The 21,420-nt window shown below is 40.4% G+C and overlaps 1 protein-coding gene across 1 annotated transcript in view; it reads right to left on the bottom strand.

The window, feature by feature from the left end:
• The window catches only part of CDH17 (cadherin 17, LI cadherin (liver-intestine)), an 81,226-nt gene that overhangs the window by 4,857 nt on the left and 54,949 nt on the right, over positions 1–21,420 (bottom strand). Inside the window, exons 11-15 of the mRNA XM_008592216.1 lie at positions 18,222–18,298; positions 15,996–16,187; positions 11,316–11,560; positions 7,332–7,462; positions 4,499–4,738 (exon numbers count right to left, since the gene is read on the bottom strand). Coding sequence (XP_008590438.1) covers positions 4,499–4,738; positions 7,332–7,462; positions 11,316–11,560; positions 15,996–16,187; positions 18,222–18,298 — 885 coding nt within the window. The remainder of the gene's footprint in view (positions 1–4,498; positions 4,739–7,331; positions 7,463–11,315; positions 11,561–15,995; positions 16,188–18,221; positions 18,299–21,420) is intronic.

Genomic DNA, 21,420 nt, shown 5'->3' with positions numbered 1-21,420 from the left:
ATCCTCAGATCCAAGAAGATAGCAAACCTCAGGAATAAGAAAAACAAAACTATACCAAAAAACATAATCCTCAAATTACTCCAAATCAGAGATAGAATATCTTGCAAGCATCCAGAGGAAAAAACACATTACATTCAAGGGAACAAAGAAGAAACTATGCAAAGCAGAAGACAGTGGAGAAATAAGACAAAAAGTCTGAAATTTAAAAGTATCCCAGTCATATGTTCTCTGGTCATGATAGAATTAATTTAGAAACCAGAAAGATGTAGGAAGCATTTGGAAACTAAATAACACTTCTAAATAACCCATGGTTCACAGAAGAAATCTGAAGGGAAATTATAAAGTATTTTAAACTGAATGAAAATGAAAACAATATATCAAACTTTGTGGAATGTGGCTAAAGTAGCATGAAGAGAGAAACTGATAGAACAAGAACAAATTAAACACAACATAAGAAGAATAAAGGAAATAATAAATATTCGAGCAATGAAATACAAAACAGAAAAATCAATGAAACCAAAAGCTGGTTCTTTGAGAATGTCAATAAAACCAATAAACTTCTAGCCAGATTCATAAGGAAGAAAAGACATAATTTGTCAATATCAGAATGAGGTGATATCTCTCTATTCTTCAGATGTTAAGAGAATAATAAAATAATATGAATAACTATATGGCAATAAATTATTTGAAAGATACAAACTGACAAGCTCAACCAAGGAAAAATATATAAATCAAATAGCCCTATATCTATTAAAGAAATTGAATTTGTAGTTAAAACTTTACACACGAAAAACTCCAGGCCCAGAAGGCTTCACTGGTAAATTCTCCCAAACTTTAAGGAAGAAATACCATAAACTCTTCCAGATAATTGAAAAGGAAGAACACTTCCTAATTCATTCTATGTGGCTAGCATAACTCTGATGCCAAAACCAGACAAAGATAACAAGAAAAATAGACCCATATTTCTCATCAATACAGATGCAAAAATTCTTAAAATTTTAGCAAGTCAAATCCAACAATATATAGAGATGATAGTATTTCATCACCAAGGAGGCTTTATCCCAGAAATGGAATGTTGGGTTTCAAAAAAGTATATTCAAAAGTAGACAAATATAATTCACCAATTAACAGACCAAAACAACAAATCTACCATAATCTTAATAGATGCAGAAAAAGCACTTGAAATTTTTAACATCCATTTCTGATTAAGAAAGGAAAAAAACTCTCAGCAAATTAGGAATAGGTGGTTAAGTCATCAATCTAATAATAAGGATCATCTACAAAAACCCTACAGCTAACATCACACTTAATGGTAAAAACCTGAATGCTTTCTCCCTAAAATCAGGAATATGTCAAGTATTTCTGCTCTCACTGCCTCTATTCAACATCGTACTGAAGGTTTTAGCCAGTAATAAGGCAAAATAAAGAAACAAAAGGCATGCAGATTGGAAAGGAAGAAGTAAAACTGTCGTTATTTACAGATTACATGATTGTCCACTTAAAAAAAAACTATGGGATTTAAAAAAAAAGATGAGAATAAATGAGGTCAGCAAGGTTGTAGGATACAAGATTAACATACAAAAATTAATTCTATTCCCATATTTCTCATCAATACAGATGCAAAAATTCTTAAAATTTTAGCAAGTCAAATCCAACAATATATAGAGATGATAGTATTTCATCACCAAGGAGGCTTTATCCCAGAAATGGAATGTTGGGTTTCAAAAAAGTATATTCAAAAGTAGACAAATATAATTCACCAATTAACAGACCAAAACAACAAATCTACCATAATCTTAATAGATGCAGAAAAAGCACTTGAAATTTTTAACATCCATTTCTGATTAAGAAAGGAAAAAAACTCTCAGCAAATTAGGAATAGGTGGTTAAGTCATCAATCTAATAATAAGGATCATCTACAAAAACCCTACAGCTAACATCACACTTAATGGTAAAAACCTGAATGCTTTCTCCCTAAAATCAGGAATATGTCAAGTATTTCTGCTCTCACTGCCTCTATTCAACATCGTACTGAAGGTTTTAGCCAGTAATAAGGCAAAATAAAGAAACAAAAGGCATGCAGATTGGAAAGGAAGAAGTAAAACTGTCGTTATTTACAGATTACATGATTGTCCACTTAAAAAAAAAACTATGGGATTTAAAAAAAAAGATGAGAATAAATGAGGTCAGCAAGGTTGTAGGATACAAGATTAACATACAAAAATTAATTCTATTTCTATATCCTAGAAACATGTAGGAATTGAAAATTTTTTAAATATTTAGAATAGCATAAAAAATATTTAATACTTAGAGAAAAGTCTGCAAGAACTATACACTGAAAGTTAAAACATGTGGCTGAGAGAAATTAAGAAAGACTTAAATAAATGGAGATATATATCATACTCACAAATTGGAAGACTCAATTTTGTTAAGATGTCACTTCTCTCCCAGACTTCACTGTGGATTCAACACAATCCCAATAGGCTTTTTTTTTTTTTTTTTTTTTTTGGTAGAAATGAATAAGCTACACTCTAAAATTATCATAGAAATGCAAAAGATCCGCCGGCCCGGTGGCGCACTGCTCCCGCCGAGGGTTCGGATCCCACATACAGACCAGTTCCCGCTCACTGGCTGAGCGAGGTGCGGAACGAGGGTTGCGATCCGTTGCCGGACACAAAAAAAGACAAAAAAAAAAGAAGAAATGCAAAAGATCCAGAATAGAATTATTTTGAAAAAGAACACAGTTAGAAAAGTTACACTACCTGATTTCAAGTCTTTTTATAGAGCTACAGTAATCAAGACAATGTGGTATTGGTATAAAGATAGAATCAAATCAATGAAAGAGAAAAGAAAGTTCAGAAATAGATCCATATGTATGTGGTCACGTGATTTTTGCCAAAGTTGACAAGACAATTCAATGTGAAAAGGATAATATTTTAAATGGCGTTAGAACAATTAGATAGCCATATTAAAAACAACGAACCTTGATCTTTACTACATATTCTATACAAAATTAATGTAAAATAGAGTATAGAACTAAATGTAAAAGCTAAAACTGTAAAATTTGAGGGAAGAAAAAATAGTAAAAATATTTTAGTGACCTTGGGTTTGGCAAAAAATTCTTAAATGTTACACATTTTAAAAATCACAAATTATAAAAGAAAAAAAAAGACAAAAATGCAAGCCATGTCCTAGAAAAAAATACTTACAAAAGATATACCTGACAAAACACATGTATCTATTACGTATAAAGAATGCTTATACTTTGACAATAGAAGCCACACAGCCCAATTTTTAAAATGGGTACAACATCTGACCAGCCATTTCATCAATGAAGATATATGAGGGTACTTCAAAAAGTTTGTGGAAAATAGAATTAAAAGATAGTATGAAGATTTCCATGAACTTTTTGAAGTACCTTTGTACACATGGCAAATCAGCACATGGAAAAATACTCATTAGTCATTAGGGAAATACATATTAAAACCATAATGAGATACTACTCCATGCCTATCAAACTGGCTAAAATTTAAAAGTCTGAGCATAGCAAGTTGGGGAGAATGTTGAACAACTGGAACTCTCATATTGGTGGGAATACAAAATGTTAAGAACAATTTAGAAAGCAGTTTGACATTTTCTTAAAAACATAACCACACACCTACCCTATGATCCAGCCATTCCAACTCGTTGGTATTTGACCAAGAAAAATGAAAGCATATGCCCCTACAAAATACTTGTTCACAAATGTTCATAGCAGCTTTGTTTGTTATAGCAAAAATTGGAAACAACCTAAATGGCAGTCAACAGGTGAATGTATAAATTGATGTGATCATACAATGGAATTCGACTTCACAGTAAAAGGAAATGAAGTATTGATATACACAACACAGATACATCACAATAATTGTGCTAAGTGAAAGAAGCCAGACAAAAAGTGTACATATTGTATTATTCCATTTAGATACAATTTTTGAAAATGTAAACTAATCTAGTGACAGAAAGCAGATCAGCATTTGTCTGGGGAGGGGAATGGGTGGAGTGGGTTGGGAAGTAGGGATTACAACAGGGTATGAAAAATCTTTGGGGGGTAGGGGAAATGTTATCTTGATTGTGCTGATGGCTTCAGTAGCATATACACAATCAATTCTTATAAAATTGTACATGTTGAAGATATTTATGTGTCAATTATATTTCAATCAAGTTTGTAAACATAATTATGAAATCTGATTCTTAGCTGTCATTGGAAATTTTGCAAATGATGCTCAGATTGTCCAACTATCCATTTACACTAAGAGGGATGCTGTGTAGTAATAATCTCTCCTCCCTCCAAAGCCAGGGGGTTTATCCCCTCTGGAGACCTTCCCTAGAAGAGTTTCTGAAGCATGAACTTCCTTCCTGGAGCGTGGAAGAAAACTGGTGTTGAGTACTGCGGACCCACCAACAAAACCTAATTTCATCATCCATCAGTGAATTTCTCTATATACTTTTGACAACTCACCATTGATTCTGGAAACTTCCCAGTGGTCTTGTAAGCTTTCACTGCCGAGGGAAAATGTAAAGTGGAGACCCCGTAATGACTGCTGATCATCATCAGTGGCCTCGAAAATGACACTTCCGGGTGCATTAAGGGGATAGCAGAGGAATAAGCCTGTGTAGTTCTTCACTAGCCTCGGGGGGTTGTCATTCACATCAGTGAGGGTCAGGAGGAAATCCGTTGTGGCACTCAAGGAGGACCCACCTAAGGAATTGAATGATTGAAACATGGTATCAGCTCACTCATTTTCCTCTTAATATTTCCATTTCTTGAAGAACAATTAAAATTCTCCATGAATATATGTAATCAATAAAAATAAAAAAAATTTTTAAATTATAAAAATAAAATTCAAGCACTTATGTATACTAAGGCAGGAGAAAGAAGATTAGCTTTTAGAATCAAAGACCTGGTTTTATTACTGATTAAAAACTCTCAATGATAGTAACTAAAAATTATAAAAATAAAATTCAAGCACTTATGTATACTAAGGCAGGAGAAAGAAGATAAGCTTTTAGAATCAAAGACCTGGTTTTATTACTGATTAAAAACTCTCAATGATAGTAACTAAGATCTATGTGCTAATGTTTTACATGTATTACTTCAAAACAACTCTGTACGTGTACAGATGATAAGTTGTGTGACTTGCCCAAGGTCACACAGCTAGTGAGAAGTAGCGAGGCTTCTAATCCAGGGGGTCTAACTCTAGCACCCACACCCTCAGTTGCTCCTTACCACACCATAGGCATGTCAGTCAAGTTTTCTAAGTCTCATCTCCTCAGCTGTGAAACGTGGGCTTTGTGAGGATCCCACATGTAAGGGAATGTTCTAGAAAGGGCTGCACAAGTGTTATTTACTATGCAGTAGTGGTGAAAAACGTAGACTCTGCAGCATGACCAGCTGGTCGCTGTGTGATCTTAAGGAAGTTACTTAATTTCTCAGTACCTTGGTTTCCTCATCCATAAAATATGGTCAATAATGGTACCTAACTCATAGCATCATTTGAGGAGTAAGTTATTACACTAAGTTCTTACCACAGGACTCTCAGTACATGTAAACATTGACTGTTAATTTCTCCCTGACATAATCACAGGTACTCTTTCTGCACTCTTTGTTTGAGGAGTAAGTTATAACACTAAGTTCTTACCACAGGACTCTCAGTACAATGTAAACATTGACTGTTAATTTCTCCCTGACATAATCACAGGTACTCTTTCTGCACTCTTTGACTCAGGACCTGCTTTGATTCCAGTAAACCCTGTTTTCTCACTTTTTTTTTCAACTGTCTTCTATGTCCCTGACTACACTTAACCAAAGGAGAAAAAGCCAGTGTGTTCTTGAAGTCTTTTCATGTATTTATATCATTTCAGTGCCAACAACTAAAAATGGAACAGGATTTTGGACCCTGTTTTTTATTCTTGAAACTTCTAAAATGAGAGAAAGCCCCTGGACACACCCAAAGTGAAGTGTTGATCCCCATGGTATGATGTAGGGGACTGCACAGCATAAAGGCTCAGCCGGGAACTTCTTGCTGATTAACTGGGAGATTTTAAATTAAGAGTAAATGTACACAATGTGATAGTGGAATGCACTTAACTTTAAGCAAGCGACAGAGAAAGAGAGCCTGTCCCTGACCTGCCCCAGCAAGGCCCGTCCACTCACATGCAGCCATTCCAAAATCAGCACACAGTTCTGCATTCCTACCCACTCTGGTTTCACTGCAGTATTTGTTTTTCTTAATTTCATAGTCTTTTCACATGCAAGGATCATTTTTATGATTCCCTTCTCTGTTCTCCATTCCAGCTCCCAACCCTGGACCTCACACTTTGAAAGTTTATTTTTTGGTCTAAAACCATATTTCTTTAGTAGTAATTTGTTGAATTCTCATAAACCAAGCAGATATATTTACTAGCTTATTAGGGCCTCCAATCAGCATAAGATCAACAGAATTCCTACCGTAAGCTGGAAAATTCCTTTAAATGCAAAAAAACTCAAAGTTATATTACCAGCCTTATCACTGGTAAGCATACTATTCCTGTGAGTTTATTTTTAATTTAAAAATTCCCTGGAACTCCATGTTCAGAGCCAGTGGGTGATATATAATACCACAGCTGAATTAGATGGGATGCGAAGATCATACAGAGATGCTTCAAACATCCTGGGCTTACCTTGTATAATATAAAATATATAATATATAAAATAGTTTTTCCTTTCAAAAGTTCACCCTCTTTCATCAAAACACAGATACCCGGGTCTATCCAAACCTAGTGAATCAGAATCTGCAGGGGTGGACCACCCATCCAGGATCTATATTGAATAAGCTCCCCAGGTTATTCTGACACATATCAAAGTGGAAAGCACTGCACGAAGTATTTTCTCCTTTAAAAAGAATGAGATCTGCAGGGATGCAGTCTAAGATTGGTGGAACAAATAGTTAGCTAGGTGCACAGGGCAGTGCTCTGACTCCAGTCCTAGCTCCCAGAAGAAACCACAACCACTTTGATGGAAGGGAGGTGACTCAGCTGGGAACCTTCCTGGAAGCATCTGCAGCTCCTGCAGGAAACCTCAGAGCAAGCAGCATCCCTGAAGCCTAGCCGACTCCCAGGTAGGGCCCTGCTAGGGGCACGGGGGCTCCATCTTTAACAAAACCAGGAAGGTGTGAGCACTCCCCACACTGTGTGCCCTTCTCATCCTCCCACTGTAAGGTAGTGATGTGCTTTGACCCCAGCAAGCTTCTTACCCTCCCTCCCACTTCTACTGACACATCCCCTGATCATCTATGTTTTCTTTTTCTGCTCACCTACTTCAGTGGCCACCACTCGTACCCGATAGAGACTCTGAGCTTCCCTGTCCAGAGGAGCCACGCTAGAAATCTCACCAGTGACGGGGTGAATTTTAAGCCAACCTCTCGAGTCGCCTCTCAGTGAATAACTTCATAAAGTGAAAACAGCAAAAGAGAACAAAAAGCTTGCGTTACTTTGCATGAAAATGTGAAGACAGTTCACACACCATACTGTTCTATCTGCATTATCATTTGCATGTCATTTACAACATCTTGAAAGGATCGTTATTATTAATGCTCTTTTGGCATTTCATCTGTCTTTATTCATGTTTACAATGTGGTGTTTGTACTTGTTTTATCAGGAAAAGTATCAAAAGGAAGATTTATTCATGTTTACAATGTGGTGTTTGTACTTGTTTTATCAGGAAAAGTATAGTTACGAACTCTGGGGAAAAAGTTAAATTTTTCTGGCAATCAAAGAATTCAAATTAAAGCAACCTGGAAGTATTCATGTCTTTTAAAACCTCTTAGCAAACCAACCCCTCTTGGGAAACTTGAACACCCGGTAGTGGAGACACCGAGTGAGATGGGTGAATATTCATAGACTACTGATGGCACGGTGAGTTTCTCACTCCACCAATTTCTATTTAGTGCTTAGCAATATCAGGCAGTGCACCAAAGAAGGACCTATGGAAGGGGTCTCAGGCTGGGGGAGGAGACAGGCATGCAGACAATTCCAATAACGTGGTAATATAACGGAAGGGGCCCTCTGGGATCCCAGAGAAACTGATGGGTATCAGAGAAGTCTTTCTGGAGGAGTAGATCTTAGAAAAGGGATGCTTCAAGCAGAAGAGCACATGAACTAAAGCAGAGAGGCAGAGGCAGAGCTGGGTGGTATGGGGAGAGTTGGGATATAAATGAGAAACAGTGGGTGGCAAAGCATGAGGCCAGAGATTTGAAGAGCCAGATCATAAGAAACAATAAGCAGCCATCAAATAGCATTAAGCAGGAAGGTGAGCCAGTCGTATTCTTGTTCTCAGTGGAACTCATTGCTAGGTGTATGAAAGATGAATTTGAGAGAAAACACTAGAACCACAGGAAAACCAATCGGTACAGCCCTTTGGAAAGCAACACATNAGGACCTATGGAAGGGGTCTCAGGCTGGGGGAGGAGACAGGCATGCAGACAATTCCAATAACGTGGTAATATAACGGAAGGGGCCCTCTGGGATCCCAGAGAAACTGATGGGCAGCAACCTGGAAGTATTCATGTCTTTTAAAACCTCTTAGCAAACCAACCCCTCTTGGGAAACTTGAACACCCGGTAGTGGAGACACCGAGTGAGATGGGTGAATATTCATAGACTACTGATGGCACGGTGAGTTTCTCACTCCACCAATTTCTATTTAGTGCTTAGCAATATCAGGCAGTGCACCAAAGAAGGACCTATGGAAGGGGTCTCAGGCTGGGGGAGGAGACAGGCATGCAGACAATTCCAATAATGTGGTAATATAACGGAAGGGGCCCTCTGGGATCCCAGAGAAACTGATGGGTATCAGAGAAGTCTTTCTGGAGGAGTAGATCTTAGAAAAGGGATGCTTCAAGCAGAAGAGCACATGAACTAAAGCAGAGAGGCAGAGGCAGAGCTGGGTGGTATGGGGAGAGTTGGGATATAAATGAGAAACAGTGGGTGGCAAAGCATGAGGCCAGAGATTTGAAGAGCCAGATCATGAGAAACAATAAGCAGCCATCAAATAGCATTAAGCAGGAAGGTGAGCCAGTCGTATTCTTGTTCTCAGTGGAACTCATTGGGATATAAATGAGAAACAGTGGGTGGCAAAGCATGAGGCCAGAGATTTGAAGAGCCAGATCATAAGAAACAATAAGCAGCCATCAAATAGCATTAAGCAGGAAGGTGAGCCAGTCGTATTCTTGTTCTCAGTGGAACTCATTGGTAGGTGTATGAAAGATGAATTTGAGAGAAAACACTAGAACCACAGGAAAACCAATCGGTACAGCCCTTTGGAAAGCAACACATCGTAGCTATAGGAATGTCTGTATCTTTAGACCAAACAATCCTACTCCTGGAAATCTTACCTAAAGAAAAATGTAATAGAAGTTAAAAAAGGATAACATGCATACATATACTCAAAACATTTTCTATAATAAAAGAAATATTGGAAACAGCTTACATGTCCAAGAACAAAAAAATGATTAAAAAACAATGTACTAGTTAAATTAATTTTCCCAATGTATTTTTGTAATATATTCTCTATGCCAAGCACTGTGGTATCTATGTGTTGGGGTGGACAAGAAATCCTTTCTACTTGGGATTCAATCCAGAAAGAGAGGGGATTGCTTTGAAGAGTTTTAAAAGAGGAGTCAGGTGATCTGACTTACTTTTTTAAAGAATCAGTCTGACTGCAGCAAATAGACTCAGGATGGTATGGGAGATGGGAAGGGCAAGGATTCATCCAGAACAGAGACAGTGGTGCCTTGGACCACGCTGGAAGTAGTGAGAAGCATTTGGATTCCAGATATATTTCAGTGAAAGAATCTATAGGATTTTCTGATAGACTGGATCAGGACCCATTGGGTGCTAAAGGATTCTAAGTTTGTGTAGCTGGAGAATTAAATTGCTCAAAACTTTGAAGCCATCCTTCATGGACTTACTACTAACATCTGCACTGTTGGTTTTTCTTCATTCACTTTTTTCACTTGTCTTTCAAAACTGTCTTACAGGACATACCTCAGTCTCTCTTGCTGACCTTATCTTTGTGACCTCAACCTAACAGTATTTATATTATATTGTTTCCTTGTTCCATCACAGAAATTTGCTTAAATGCCTGTTTTCCTCATTTACAAACTAAAATTTTTACTCACTTGTCTGTGACCAATGATTGTTATAGCATTTCCATAAAGGAGGTGGAAGCATTTGCTAAATAAATGGCTATAAAAATTTAACTATTTTGCATCCCATCATAATTTGTGACTCTGATACATAGTGTAGTATCTACACTAAACCATAGAGTATATCCCCTACTGTTCTATCCTGTCTTAATGAAACCAGAGAGTAAAATAGTAGGTGGTAACTTTACTCCTTGACAATCAGAAAAAGGCCTAAGAGCTGATTCTAAGTGTTTAAAGGATAGCTCAGTGGAAGGCAAGACTCCCCTCAAATGTTTAAAGAACTTAAGGAATTGTCATTTGTAATCACTGCATTGGTTTAAGTCATGCTGATCTGAGTTCAAGTCCTATCTATGTGTTTATTAACTATATGATCTTAAAGATTTTGTAGGTATTATACTGATATAGATATATATACATACATATCTTGAGCAAATTAATCATCATTGAACATTTTTAAGGCACATCTGTGTAGGTCCTGTGGCATTAAAAAAGTGATTGAGAATTGCTAAAATGGAAATATTTACACATTTTGTTAAGCCACCTCAGCCTGAACATTAGCCTCTCCAGGGGAGGGACCTGGAATGAGTCTTGCTGCCCCAGACCAGCTCTCTGGAGACCAAAGGAATCTATGCACTCTACATCTAGAAGATTCCCTTAACCCTGCAGGGCAGCCTAGTAGTCCAGTTGGGCTTATGCTTTATTCTCTCTGTCTAGAATTTCAATCTGCATCAGGGGCTGGAACCCTTCCCCAAACCCCAGTCCACATCACTGGTTCAGACACAGGGCCTGGCTCTGGCTCACCAGCTCTCAGCTGGGACCTGCAGCAGGTGGGCTGGAATGCAATCTGATGCTGCTTCCCTGTGTGAGCCTAGGTTCTCACTAATGAACCCCCATCAAGTGGAATACTCCCCAGGGTCTGACACCTGCCTGAATGAAGGCCAAATTCACCTCATGCACTGGGACACTGCTTCAGATAGCTGGCTGCTCCATTAGGGGACAGTCCTGGAGTCAGCACAGACCAGCTTCCCCACCCCTCCCCGCCCCTTCTCCTCCCCACTGGCCTCGGTTACAGCCCAGGACTGTTCTCTTTTACCTTACGTTCAGACCTTCTGGATCCTTGGCAGTCACGCTGCCCACCTTAGTGCCTACAGCTGCATCCTCACTGACTTTTGCTTGGAATACATCTTGAGAAAATATGGGTGCTTCATTCACATCTGTCACAATAAGCTTGAACGTAGCCAAAGAGCTTGCATTGTACGTTACACCAGATACCAGAGGCTCAGGATTTTCCGCTTGTACCACAATGTTGGAAATAGCAGCTGTTTCAAAATCAAGAGGCTATGTAGGAAAAAGAGGGAAAATTAATTTGGGGGTGATTAGCTCCCTTAAAAGATTCATTCTCTATGCGCCTTAAAAAACTCTTATAAAGAGTAGCAATTTTTAATCCAGTGTCAGCAAAAACATACTTCTCAGAATGGTAATACAACCATGAAAAAGTCTTTATCGTAGGACTTATCAGAGCTTTTAATATGTTAACGTGCATTGTGACTCTCCTAGAAGAAAAAAGTTGAATGCAGCAGCCCTGATATTTATTCAACCTTGGAACACTTCATTCATTCAGGAAGATTTTATTCTCTCAAGACAGCTTGCAGAAGACAGGTTGGGAAATGCTTATAATAGAGATTTCCACATTGTATGGTGAATGATTTCCCATTGGCCTCAGGACCCAAGCCCCCAAATAAAAGACTTTAAATTCATGGAGGGTGGGAGAGGTGAGCAGAGATGATTGAAAAATAAATGATCTACTCTTGTTCCAGGCCATGCTGAACAAAACCAGGAATAAAAATTCAAGAAACCAGTGTCGGCTTAGTATAAGGAAGAATTTTAACAGGGCTACCCAAGAGGGAAAGAATTGCGTCAAGAAACAATACATTTCCATCTCTGGAAGTTTTCAAGCATAAGCTTAAACAACATGTGACAGACTAGCTTAGAAAGGACTTAAATAGCACATAAGCAATCAGTTCCACATGACTTTTAGTCCCTCACTTCATGATTTTACTGGGGGTGGGGATATCCTAATCCTAGAGACCTGCTGATGAGTGGGGCAGCCCCTAAAGTAGGCCTTCCTAACTGGGATTAAAGGGCTTCACAGGGTCACTGAACCCCTTGGAACTGAAGTCTAAATATTGTATATATGTGCATATGGGGTTTTTTTTGTTTTGTTCTGTTCTTCAGGGAGAGGGTACCTAGCTTTTATCAGGTTCTTAAATGGACCCAGGACTCAGAAAATATGAAAGAACCAAAGCAAAGCCCAAAAGTTATGTCATGGATTATGGAAAGTGCACTAGTTTACTCACTTTCCAGGCCTGGAGGACCCAGGACCTCTTGGTGAGCTGTCAGTCCTTTAACTTAACTTATATCAGTTCCTCACCCATTAAACAGAAAAGGAAATATCCACTCATGAAGAGAGACCCCGAAGCATGACTGCACTGGCTCCGTGTGCCATTCCCTAACTTCTGAAAAGACTCCCTCTCCCTCAGGAGCGGGCTCATTGTCTTCCTCTCCATGTCGGCTTCCCTGCTCCCACCCTCTAATCCCAAGTGGGCAGGCTCCACGTCCTCTGCAATCTCATAACTTCTAACCCAGGATTCCAATTGTTGGTTTATCTGCTTTAGATCGCACAGACCATAACCTCCGTGAGAGGGGAATTGCATAACATCCATCCTGGCTTCTCAGTGCTCTTCCCTGGCGTGCAGTACCCATGGAGTGTTGGTCAGGAGATACAAAGGTACGAAAGGCCTGGTCTTTGGAGGTCTCAGTCCCATCTGGTGAGGCGTGTTCATCAAGTGAGCTGAAAAAACCCGCTCATGCCACAATTCCTCTTTTGTACACTACTGCCAGGAACGGCAAACCTAGTGATTTAGATTCAACCTGGAGGCAGAGATGAAGTGCTGAGGGGAAGGGGTTGAGACTGGGGATATTTAACATTTTCACCAGCGATCAGTGATGAGAAAAAAGCGTGCACATTAGCTTTCCAGAGGAGCCCAGGCTGGTTAAAAATAGGCCGTGAACTGAAGAATTCAAAAGGACCAACCATAGTTGAGAACTGGCAAATTTTACATTTTAAGAAAATCAAAACCAAAGCAAAACCCTGAATTTCAAGAAAGGAGATCCCAGGAGAGTTGTTGATGAGGCAGGCAGGGCTCAAAGTAATGGCTTCCAGCTCATGACCCCCACTTCTCCCCCAAAATAGGATGATCTACAACATGACAGGCCCGAGCGTGGGACACGGGTAAATATACGGTAGGACAGCAATTCTGAAACTTGTTTAATCTGAAGCATCACTTTGGGCACATGTCAAAATTACCGATTTCCAGGCTTCCCCCTAGAGAGGCTGAAGCAGCTGTTCCCAGTGTGCACCACCTGACTCTTGAATTAGGCCCCCTTAGATATGAGGGGAAAGAACACCTGTCCACAGGCAGAATCCTGGCTCTAACTACTCACAGTGAAGATAAATGTTTATTGAATTTACTACCCTGTGGATGCTGTGTTACAGCCCTTCAGCTAACACTACCTCATCAGAACTAGAAAGTTAATTAGCAAAGTGATTTTCTTGGTGACATGAGTGGTTTTCAAGACATGCAGTTTGTTTAAAACTATAGTACATCCCTCATCATTGCAAACAGGAGTATAAGCATCTGGCTAGCCAGCAGTTTATATCCTTCAGAGTTCCAGGGATTGAGTGCTATTCTGTGAAGGATCACCTTTCTATGGGTGGTCAAACAAATCCTCACTTGAGTCTTATCACAGTGCCCAAAGGACAGAGAGCTGGGGCTTCATGGGCTTGAGGCAGGAGTTGGATGACCACTTATGTGCCTATTTGTTGTTAATTGTACAGGAGGGCCGGTCCCGTGGCGCACTCGGGAGAGTGCAGCGCTTGGAAGCGCAGCAGCGGATCCTATATAAGGATGACCGGTGCTCTCACTGGCTGAGCATGGTGCGGGCGACACCAAGCCAAGGGTTGCAATCCCCTTACCGGTCACAAAAAAAGACAAAATAATAGTAATAATAATTGTACAGGGGACAGAATTCATCTGTTCATTCAGTCAGGCTGTTTTATTGAACCTCTACTATGTGCCAAGCAATATTCTCGACACTTGGAATACAACCACATATAAAATAAGGATGTGACAAAGAGTTTGGTCAGAGACCTGCTCTCTCTAACATTCCTGCTCATGTCAAGATTATCTGGGAGGATGCCTATAGCTCTCACCTACCACTAATCATTGAAGTTAATCATTGAAGTTACCAGTGTCTGCCTAAAAGTACCCATTAGCCATAAATGGCCAAATTAAGACACCACAAAAAAAAAAAAGTGACATGTGGGAGTCATTCACACAGGGATGCATAGGCCTCTATCTTCCCTTAGACCCCTAGAGATCTCTGGTCCTGGAAAATGATGGGAGAAAGCTGCCCCCGTCTCCTGCATAGGGATCACACCAACATGCTGCCCAGACCACCCCTGCCCACTCTGAAAATTGCCCTTCCCTTTATCCTTTCCTTCTGAGGTTCTTTCTCTCCATGTAGACAGCCATGAGTGAAAGGGAAGCTGTAATGGCACTGCTTCTAAATGCCAGACTCACACAGAACGCTAATGCTCTAGCTGGTCCTCACACAAACCTCTCCACGGAAACCTAGTGAGGACTTTGGTCAGAGGTGAGACACAGGGTAACAATGGGGTCAGAATTCTGCAACTGTCCCAGGCTTACTACAGCACTAGCACTTTTCCCCTGTGCTTCTGTCCATTTCCTATTAAATTATTCTATATTGTCTTCATTTTTAGCCTCTGCATTCAGCTTTCCTTTATTCTGGCTCAAAACTGTCCTCCAGGGCCTTCTTTTGCAGCCTCCAGTACACTAGACTGCAAACCTTCAACTACTTTTGCAGGCTGTCTAATGCTGTAACTCTGGCCCTTTCTAACTGGGAGGCTTCGCTCTCTCCCCTAGGAAAGTATTTTAAGTATATTGGATGACATCACGTGCTGTTTCCAACTGAGTCATCTGGTAAACCATTTGCATGCTCTAAACATAGATGAGGCAGCCACAGAGGAAAGAGTCGAGATTCAGATGTCCACAGTGGAGACAGGAGTGGACTGAGGGAGGGTTGGGGGAGACACTATATAAAGAAATAGAACTAATGTAGTTAAGACTTTGACTCCAGACTACCCAGTCCTTACATAGGGAGAGACAAAGTGAGAGCCAATAGGCTTAGCAGCACTATAAAAGATGAAAGAAAAGCAGGGGGTTGGGGAGGGGATAAACCTATCTATTAAATCTTGAAAGGAGGCCCTCAATTTCCAGTCATTCAAGAGGTGTCTCTGCCTGGCACAACAGAATAAGAATTTATACCCTATTGGGTCCATAGGACTCATCCAGCCTAATGCCCCCCATTTGCAAAGGGGGAAGAGAGACCCCGAGTGCCACCCATCCTAAGGCTGCCAGCTTTAGCAAGCAAATATAAAACACCTAGTTAAATTTGAATTTCAGATAAACAAACAATATTTTAGTATAAATATATCCAAAAGGTTGCATGGAACAGGACTAGAATCCTGGCTTTCTTTCAGGAGGACAAGAATAACCTAAGGGTGCTCCAGGAGTCTATCACCTTCCCTGAGAAATCATTGCTAACATGTCACCTCTGCTTATAGGTCCTCATGCTGTCATTAGTAAATGAATCTACAAAAAAGACAAATTCCATTAAATGGGCTATTTACCTTTCTAATTGTGACATATCCGGCATTGGTTTGGGGATCTGTGTCAATCCCCAGTCGCCCCTCGCTGTCTCCCTGGATAATCCGATACACAATTTTAGAACTCCCGGTAAGTGGCTCATCAGCATCGGTGGCCTGGATGATTAAGATGGTAGACCCAATATTTGTGTCTTCAGCGAGAGTCAGGTTTCCATACTAAGGAAGAAAGGGGAAGGAAACAATGAGAATGTCCATCGTCATTAAGAATAATTGCCAGAGGACAAATTTGTTTCTTTGGTTTCAAAATGGACACACGTCATAATATGCATTGATATTTATGGGGCATGTTTTTCCTATTGATCAATATGTTGCAGTTAATTTTAATGTCAGTCATACTCATAAACAAACATCTCAGAGCTACTGGTAGGATTCTAAAGCAGATTCCCCCTGCCATATCCAATCTGTTCAATAACTATAATTATCATTGTACTAGTCATGATATAAATGAATAGCTACAATATATTGAGTACCTATGAAATGGCAGGTATTTTACATACGTTATTTTAATTAATTCTTAAATCAACCAAGGAATAGAAGTTAAAAGCCTCAACTCTGAAGTCAAACAGCCTGGGTATGAATCCTAGGCTTGCCACTTATTAGCTGGGAGACCTGAAGCAAGTTACCTCACTTCTTAAGTGTTGGTTTCATCATATGTCTGATGGAGATGATAATAATAGAACCTACTTCATGTTTGCTGTGGGGATTAAAGGAGATAATACATGTAAAGCCCCTGAATGCCTGGCCCACACTAAGTGCTCAATAAAGATAAACAACAAAACACCCTACCGAATAGCTATATTACCAACTCCATTTACAGAGAAACAAAGGATTGGAGAGGTTAACCCCATCCAGGATCACACAGCTAGCCAGTCACAGAATTGGAATTCAAACCCATGTTTGTCCAAGTCCAAAGCCTGTGCTCTTAATCACTGGCCTATACCCTCCCACTCCCCTGAAAATCCCCCAGATCACTTTTCTTGGCATCATGATCTTAAAGATGGTAACAGGGAGGGTCCAGGAGAGGACCACGGCAATGACAGAAGCAGGTTCACTCTCTCTATAGCCAGGTTTGCATTTATAAACTCTGAGGACCCCACAGCATGATTCTTACCCTCAGTCTAAAAAACACTGTCCAGATGAAATGCAGAGCAATCACAACACTAGGAAAGGATAAAATGCCCAAGAGAATGGAGGCTGGGAAGAAAGGGGTTCTTCATTTCATGCTCGCTTAACCTCACTGCCTGTTATACAAGATATATTCGGTCACACTTCTTCCCGCCCTAAGCTTCCTCATAAATCAATTTCCTCCTTTGTCACAACCTTGTCCTTATTTTGATTTACTTAACCTCACTGCCTGTTATACAAGATATATTCGGTCACACTTCTTCCCGCCCTAAGCTTCGTCATAAATCAATTTCCTCCTTTGTCACAACCTTGTCCTTATTTTGATTTTCAATCATCATCACAGGGCTCTGTGCTGCCATATAACTGACTTCACATACGACTTACCAATCTAGTCAGATGGGCTTCTCTCACCTTCAAAATAGAGATGTCCCTTTTAAGGGAAGCAGTGATAAAGCTATCACCAAGTCTAAAGCCCATATCAATGACAAGAAATCAGTAAATTTGCATTTTTTCTTGATGTTCTAGACTTTTTTCTTTCTGCCCAATTCTCTTAATTTTTGCAAATATCGTAAGCAGTTTTCTTCAGCTTAAGCCAGAGATTTATCTTTTTCTTCTCCTTTTCTGTTACCCAATTATTACAAAATAAGTTTAAACTGCCACTATTCCAAATATTAAATATTTGACTAAAAATGCTTATTTGAGACCTAGCAGTAATCTATTTATTGTCCTAATACATACAAATCATACGATGACAAATTGCAAGCAGCCATTCAACTCCTTTCAATTTGACAAAGATTGTGGTTGTAGCTTTTGAGCAGGCCTTGAGGTAAATGAGCCGTTGGCAGGAGTTTATAAACAGATGTTCCCAGATACTATAACAGGGAATGTTAGTGTTCCCTGAAGAATTCCACTGAAGATGCTGTCTGGGTTTGTTGATGGTGCCTTGACCCAGACTACCTGTTAAGCCTGGAACTTTTCCTAACTATTGTCTGTGTCTTTATCCCAGAAGTAGGGTCAGGTAATATGAACAAAGTAAAGAAAAAACAAATGGTGACAACTACTCACATCTGATTTTTCAAAGATGGGGATCTGATCATTGATATCAATAATGTTGACTTGCACAAAACAGAGGGTCTTGAAATCTGAAAACCAAAGTCATATCACAAACTTTCACTGAAAATCATGCATTAAAATCAGTTATCTGCAAGAAAAAAATGGCAAGTGAAATGACTGCCATAATAACAACTTCACAACTGACATGCAATTTATGTGGAGAAAAAGTTCTCTGCTCCCCACCAGTACCCACAAGCCTGTCACCAAAGGGGCAGGGTGCCTGGAGAAAGACCTGAGAGGTTTTCCTGGGCTTCCCATTGCCCTGCCCCATCCTAAGTAAGGCTTGTTCCTGAGCAGATGGGTCTTTTTTTTGTGAAGCAGCCTCTTTTTCTGACTCACAAAACTTACATAGTCTTCACAGTCCAGTGCAAAACTTTCCTTCCAGAAAGGCTTACCTGGGCACCCCCGTGCCTCTTTCCTTCTCAGAACACATCCATCCTACATCTGCTCTGCCCCCTATGGTGGGGAGATTCCAGGGATACCTGCTCCCTTCCCTCTAGGTAAGGGAGGAAGTGGTTCAATTTGCCTCCTCCAAAGAGTCTGCTGCCCAGCCTGCAGGAGGGAAGGTGGGGACACAGGTAGCTCATGGAACCCTGGGAATGGCACAGGCTTTCAGGGGTAGGTTTCACAATTTGAAGACCTAGTCAGAGATAGCAGGTTCAACCTAGATCCAAGATGAGCATGGAGTGCAGGTGGGATGAGATGCCTGGCTGGGGAAAGAGCCAGAACAAGAAGCAAGACAGCAGGCTCTTTGCTGGGGTTGCCATCGTTCTGACCACAAGGCACTGTATCCTGTAACAGTTAAGACTCTGGGCTCTAGAATCCCATGTGCAGATTCTGTCTATGCCACTTCCAAGATGTGTGAGCGCTTGGGTGTGTCACTCAATGTCTCTGCGCCCCAAGCAGTTTATCTATGAAATTTGGATAACAACAGAACCGAGATGCTCATCACAGCACAGATTGTTAGCCGTCTCCAGGTACCAAGCACTGTAGGAACTGCTTCACCTGCACTGCTTGTTTTATCTTCACAGTAACTTATGATATAGGTACTATCGTCATTCCCATTCATTTAACAAACACGGATGCTATGGGTAGAGAAGTTAAGTAAACTGACCAAAGTCACGCAACTAACTAGTGGTGGAGCCAGGATTCAAATCCATGGACTCCCTTGGCCCTCCACATCCACTGGCCTCTCCTCACGCTGCTCTGTTCCCCAGGGGCTGACCTTATGAACTGCATCAACAACCATGCTTGCCCTCTGGGTAACAGGTGGCAGGAGACTGGAGGAAGGGCAGGAGGGAAGTGGTGGGTGTCACTCTTCTGCACCTACAGGCACAGGTCTTGCTCCTCTGGGGGATTCTCCCTCCTCTCATCATGAACTGCATCAACAACCATGCTTGCCCTCTGGGTAACAGGTGGCAGGAGACTGGAGGAAGAGCAGGAGGGAAGTGGTAGGTGTCACTCTTCTGCACCTACAGGCACAGGTCTTGCTCCTCTGGGGGATTCTCCCTCCTCTAATCCTTTCAGGCTTTAGGGTAGTAAAGGCTGCTCACTGCAATTCACACCTCCCACTGGCTTCCCTTAACCCTGCTCACAATCATTACAAATAATCCCTTCTTTAAACTCTTTTGCCTACCCCCTTTTGAGGGGGCCATCTGTTTCCTACAAGAATCCTAATATATACCAGATAGTTTAGTACTTGTGCTCAATGCACTGAACATGACGTCAGGCACATAAACTCTTTTGCCTACCCCCTTTTGAGGGGGCCATCTGTTTCCTACAAGAATCCTAATATACCAGATAGTTTAGTACTTGTGCTCAATGCACTGAACATGACGTCAGGCACACAATCTAATAATAATGTAATTATAAGCAAGCAGGTATTGATTAAAGTTGGAGCTGGTCCCCAGAACAGTTGAAGATAAGAAAGGCTGAAGACTGGGGTGGTCCCAGGGCCTGAACTCCCTGGCTCACTGCCCTGCGCAAACTTCACTGGGACAGCAGCAAGTCTCCCTGGTAAAAGGCCCTTACTATTTTATGTAAAACTATGTTAATTACAGCTTAGTCTCTATGTTTTTGCAGTGTGAAACTGAATGTTTAATTCTATCAACATATGCACATATTAATATATTTTATAATCTGGTCCATATTTTTTATAGATGTACTCATGCACATAAACGATTTGTAATCTGATTTCCACTCTATGCTCTTATAACTTCAAACTGCTTCAGGTCCCCATGTGTTTGCACATGGGGTTCCCACTCCTCTGTAAGCCCTACATGATTTTGTAACTTGTCACATTCATCCTTCAGAACTCAGCTCAGTGACACCTGCCACACCTGCTCTTTCCCTCCACTGTGTCACCCATTTCCTTCATGGGCTACCTTGTACGTGTTCCTTGCAATTTATTGATTCATGTGTCCATCTCTTCTACCAGAATGAGTGCTCCTGGAGACAGACACTGGGTCATCTGTGTATCACTAATACCTTAGATGAGGCCTTAAACAAGGTAAATGTCAATAACTATTTGCTGAAGGAATGGATGGGTAATAGTGTGAAGCTGTTAGTTCATCATGGGCAGGGATGATTTATTATACTTCTGTTGTACCTCGTAATGTATGCTAAACAAATATTAGGCACTCAATGTTTGTCACATTATTGGGGTTCAAACATTCTGCATTGGTGGCCTGCTAAACACCAGTACTCCCCAGAATACCAACATCCACGTAAAGGAGAGAAATGTGAAGCACAGCATGAGATGATGCTCTTTTCTTTTCCATTCCTATATAACCTGTGCCTCCTACTGGAACAATTTCTGAATTATTAATCTAAGATTCGGTGCTAGTTAACTCAAAGAAGCATTCTTAACCTTCTAGGAATCTGAGTGCCCTTGAAAAGAATCTTTCTCTGAGTAAATATATTTTTGGTTGTCTGTGCTCATTTTCATAATAATGTGTGCATTTGTTTGAGAATGCAGTTTTTAATTAGATTCTCTAAGGGTCTTGTGGCCCAACAAAGATTAAGAACCACTTGCTCTGAAATTGTATAAAGAATAGGGAAGAATGTCTCCTGATATTGACAAATGACCAAGTAGAAGCAGGCAGGAGAAGACAGAACTTCCCACAAGATGCAATTCTCCTCCACTTTTGCA

This window comes from Galeopterus variegatus, unplaced genomic scaffold (assembly GCF_000696425.1).
Source record: "Galeopterus variegatus unplaced genomic scaffold, G_variegatus-3.0.2 Scaffold7687, whole genome shotgun sequence".
NCBI classification, from domain to species: Eukaryota; Metazoa; Chordata; class Mammalia; order Dermoptera; family Cynocephalidae; genus Galeopterus; species Galeopterus variegatus.
This window is presented reverse-complemented; position numbering and strand designations above follow the sequence as displayed.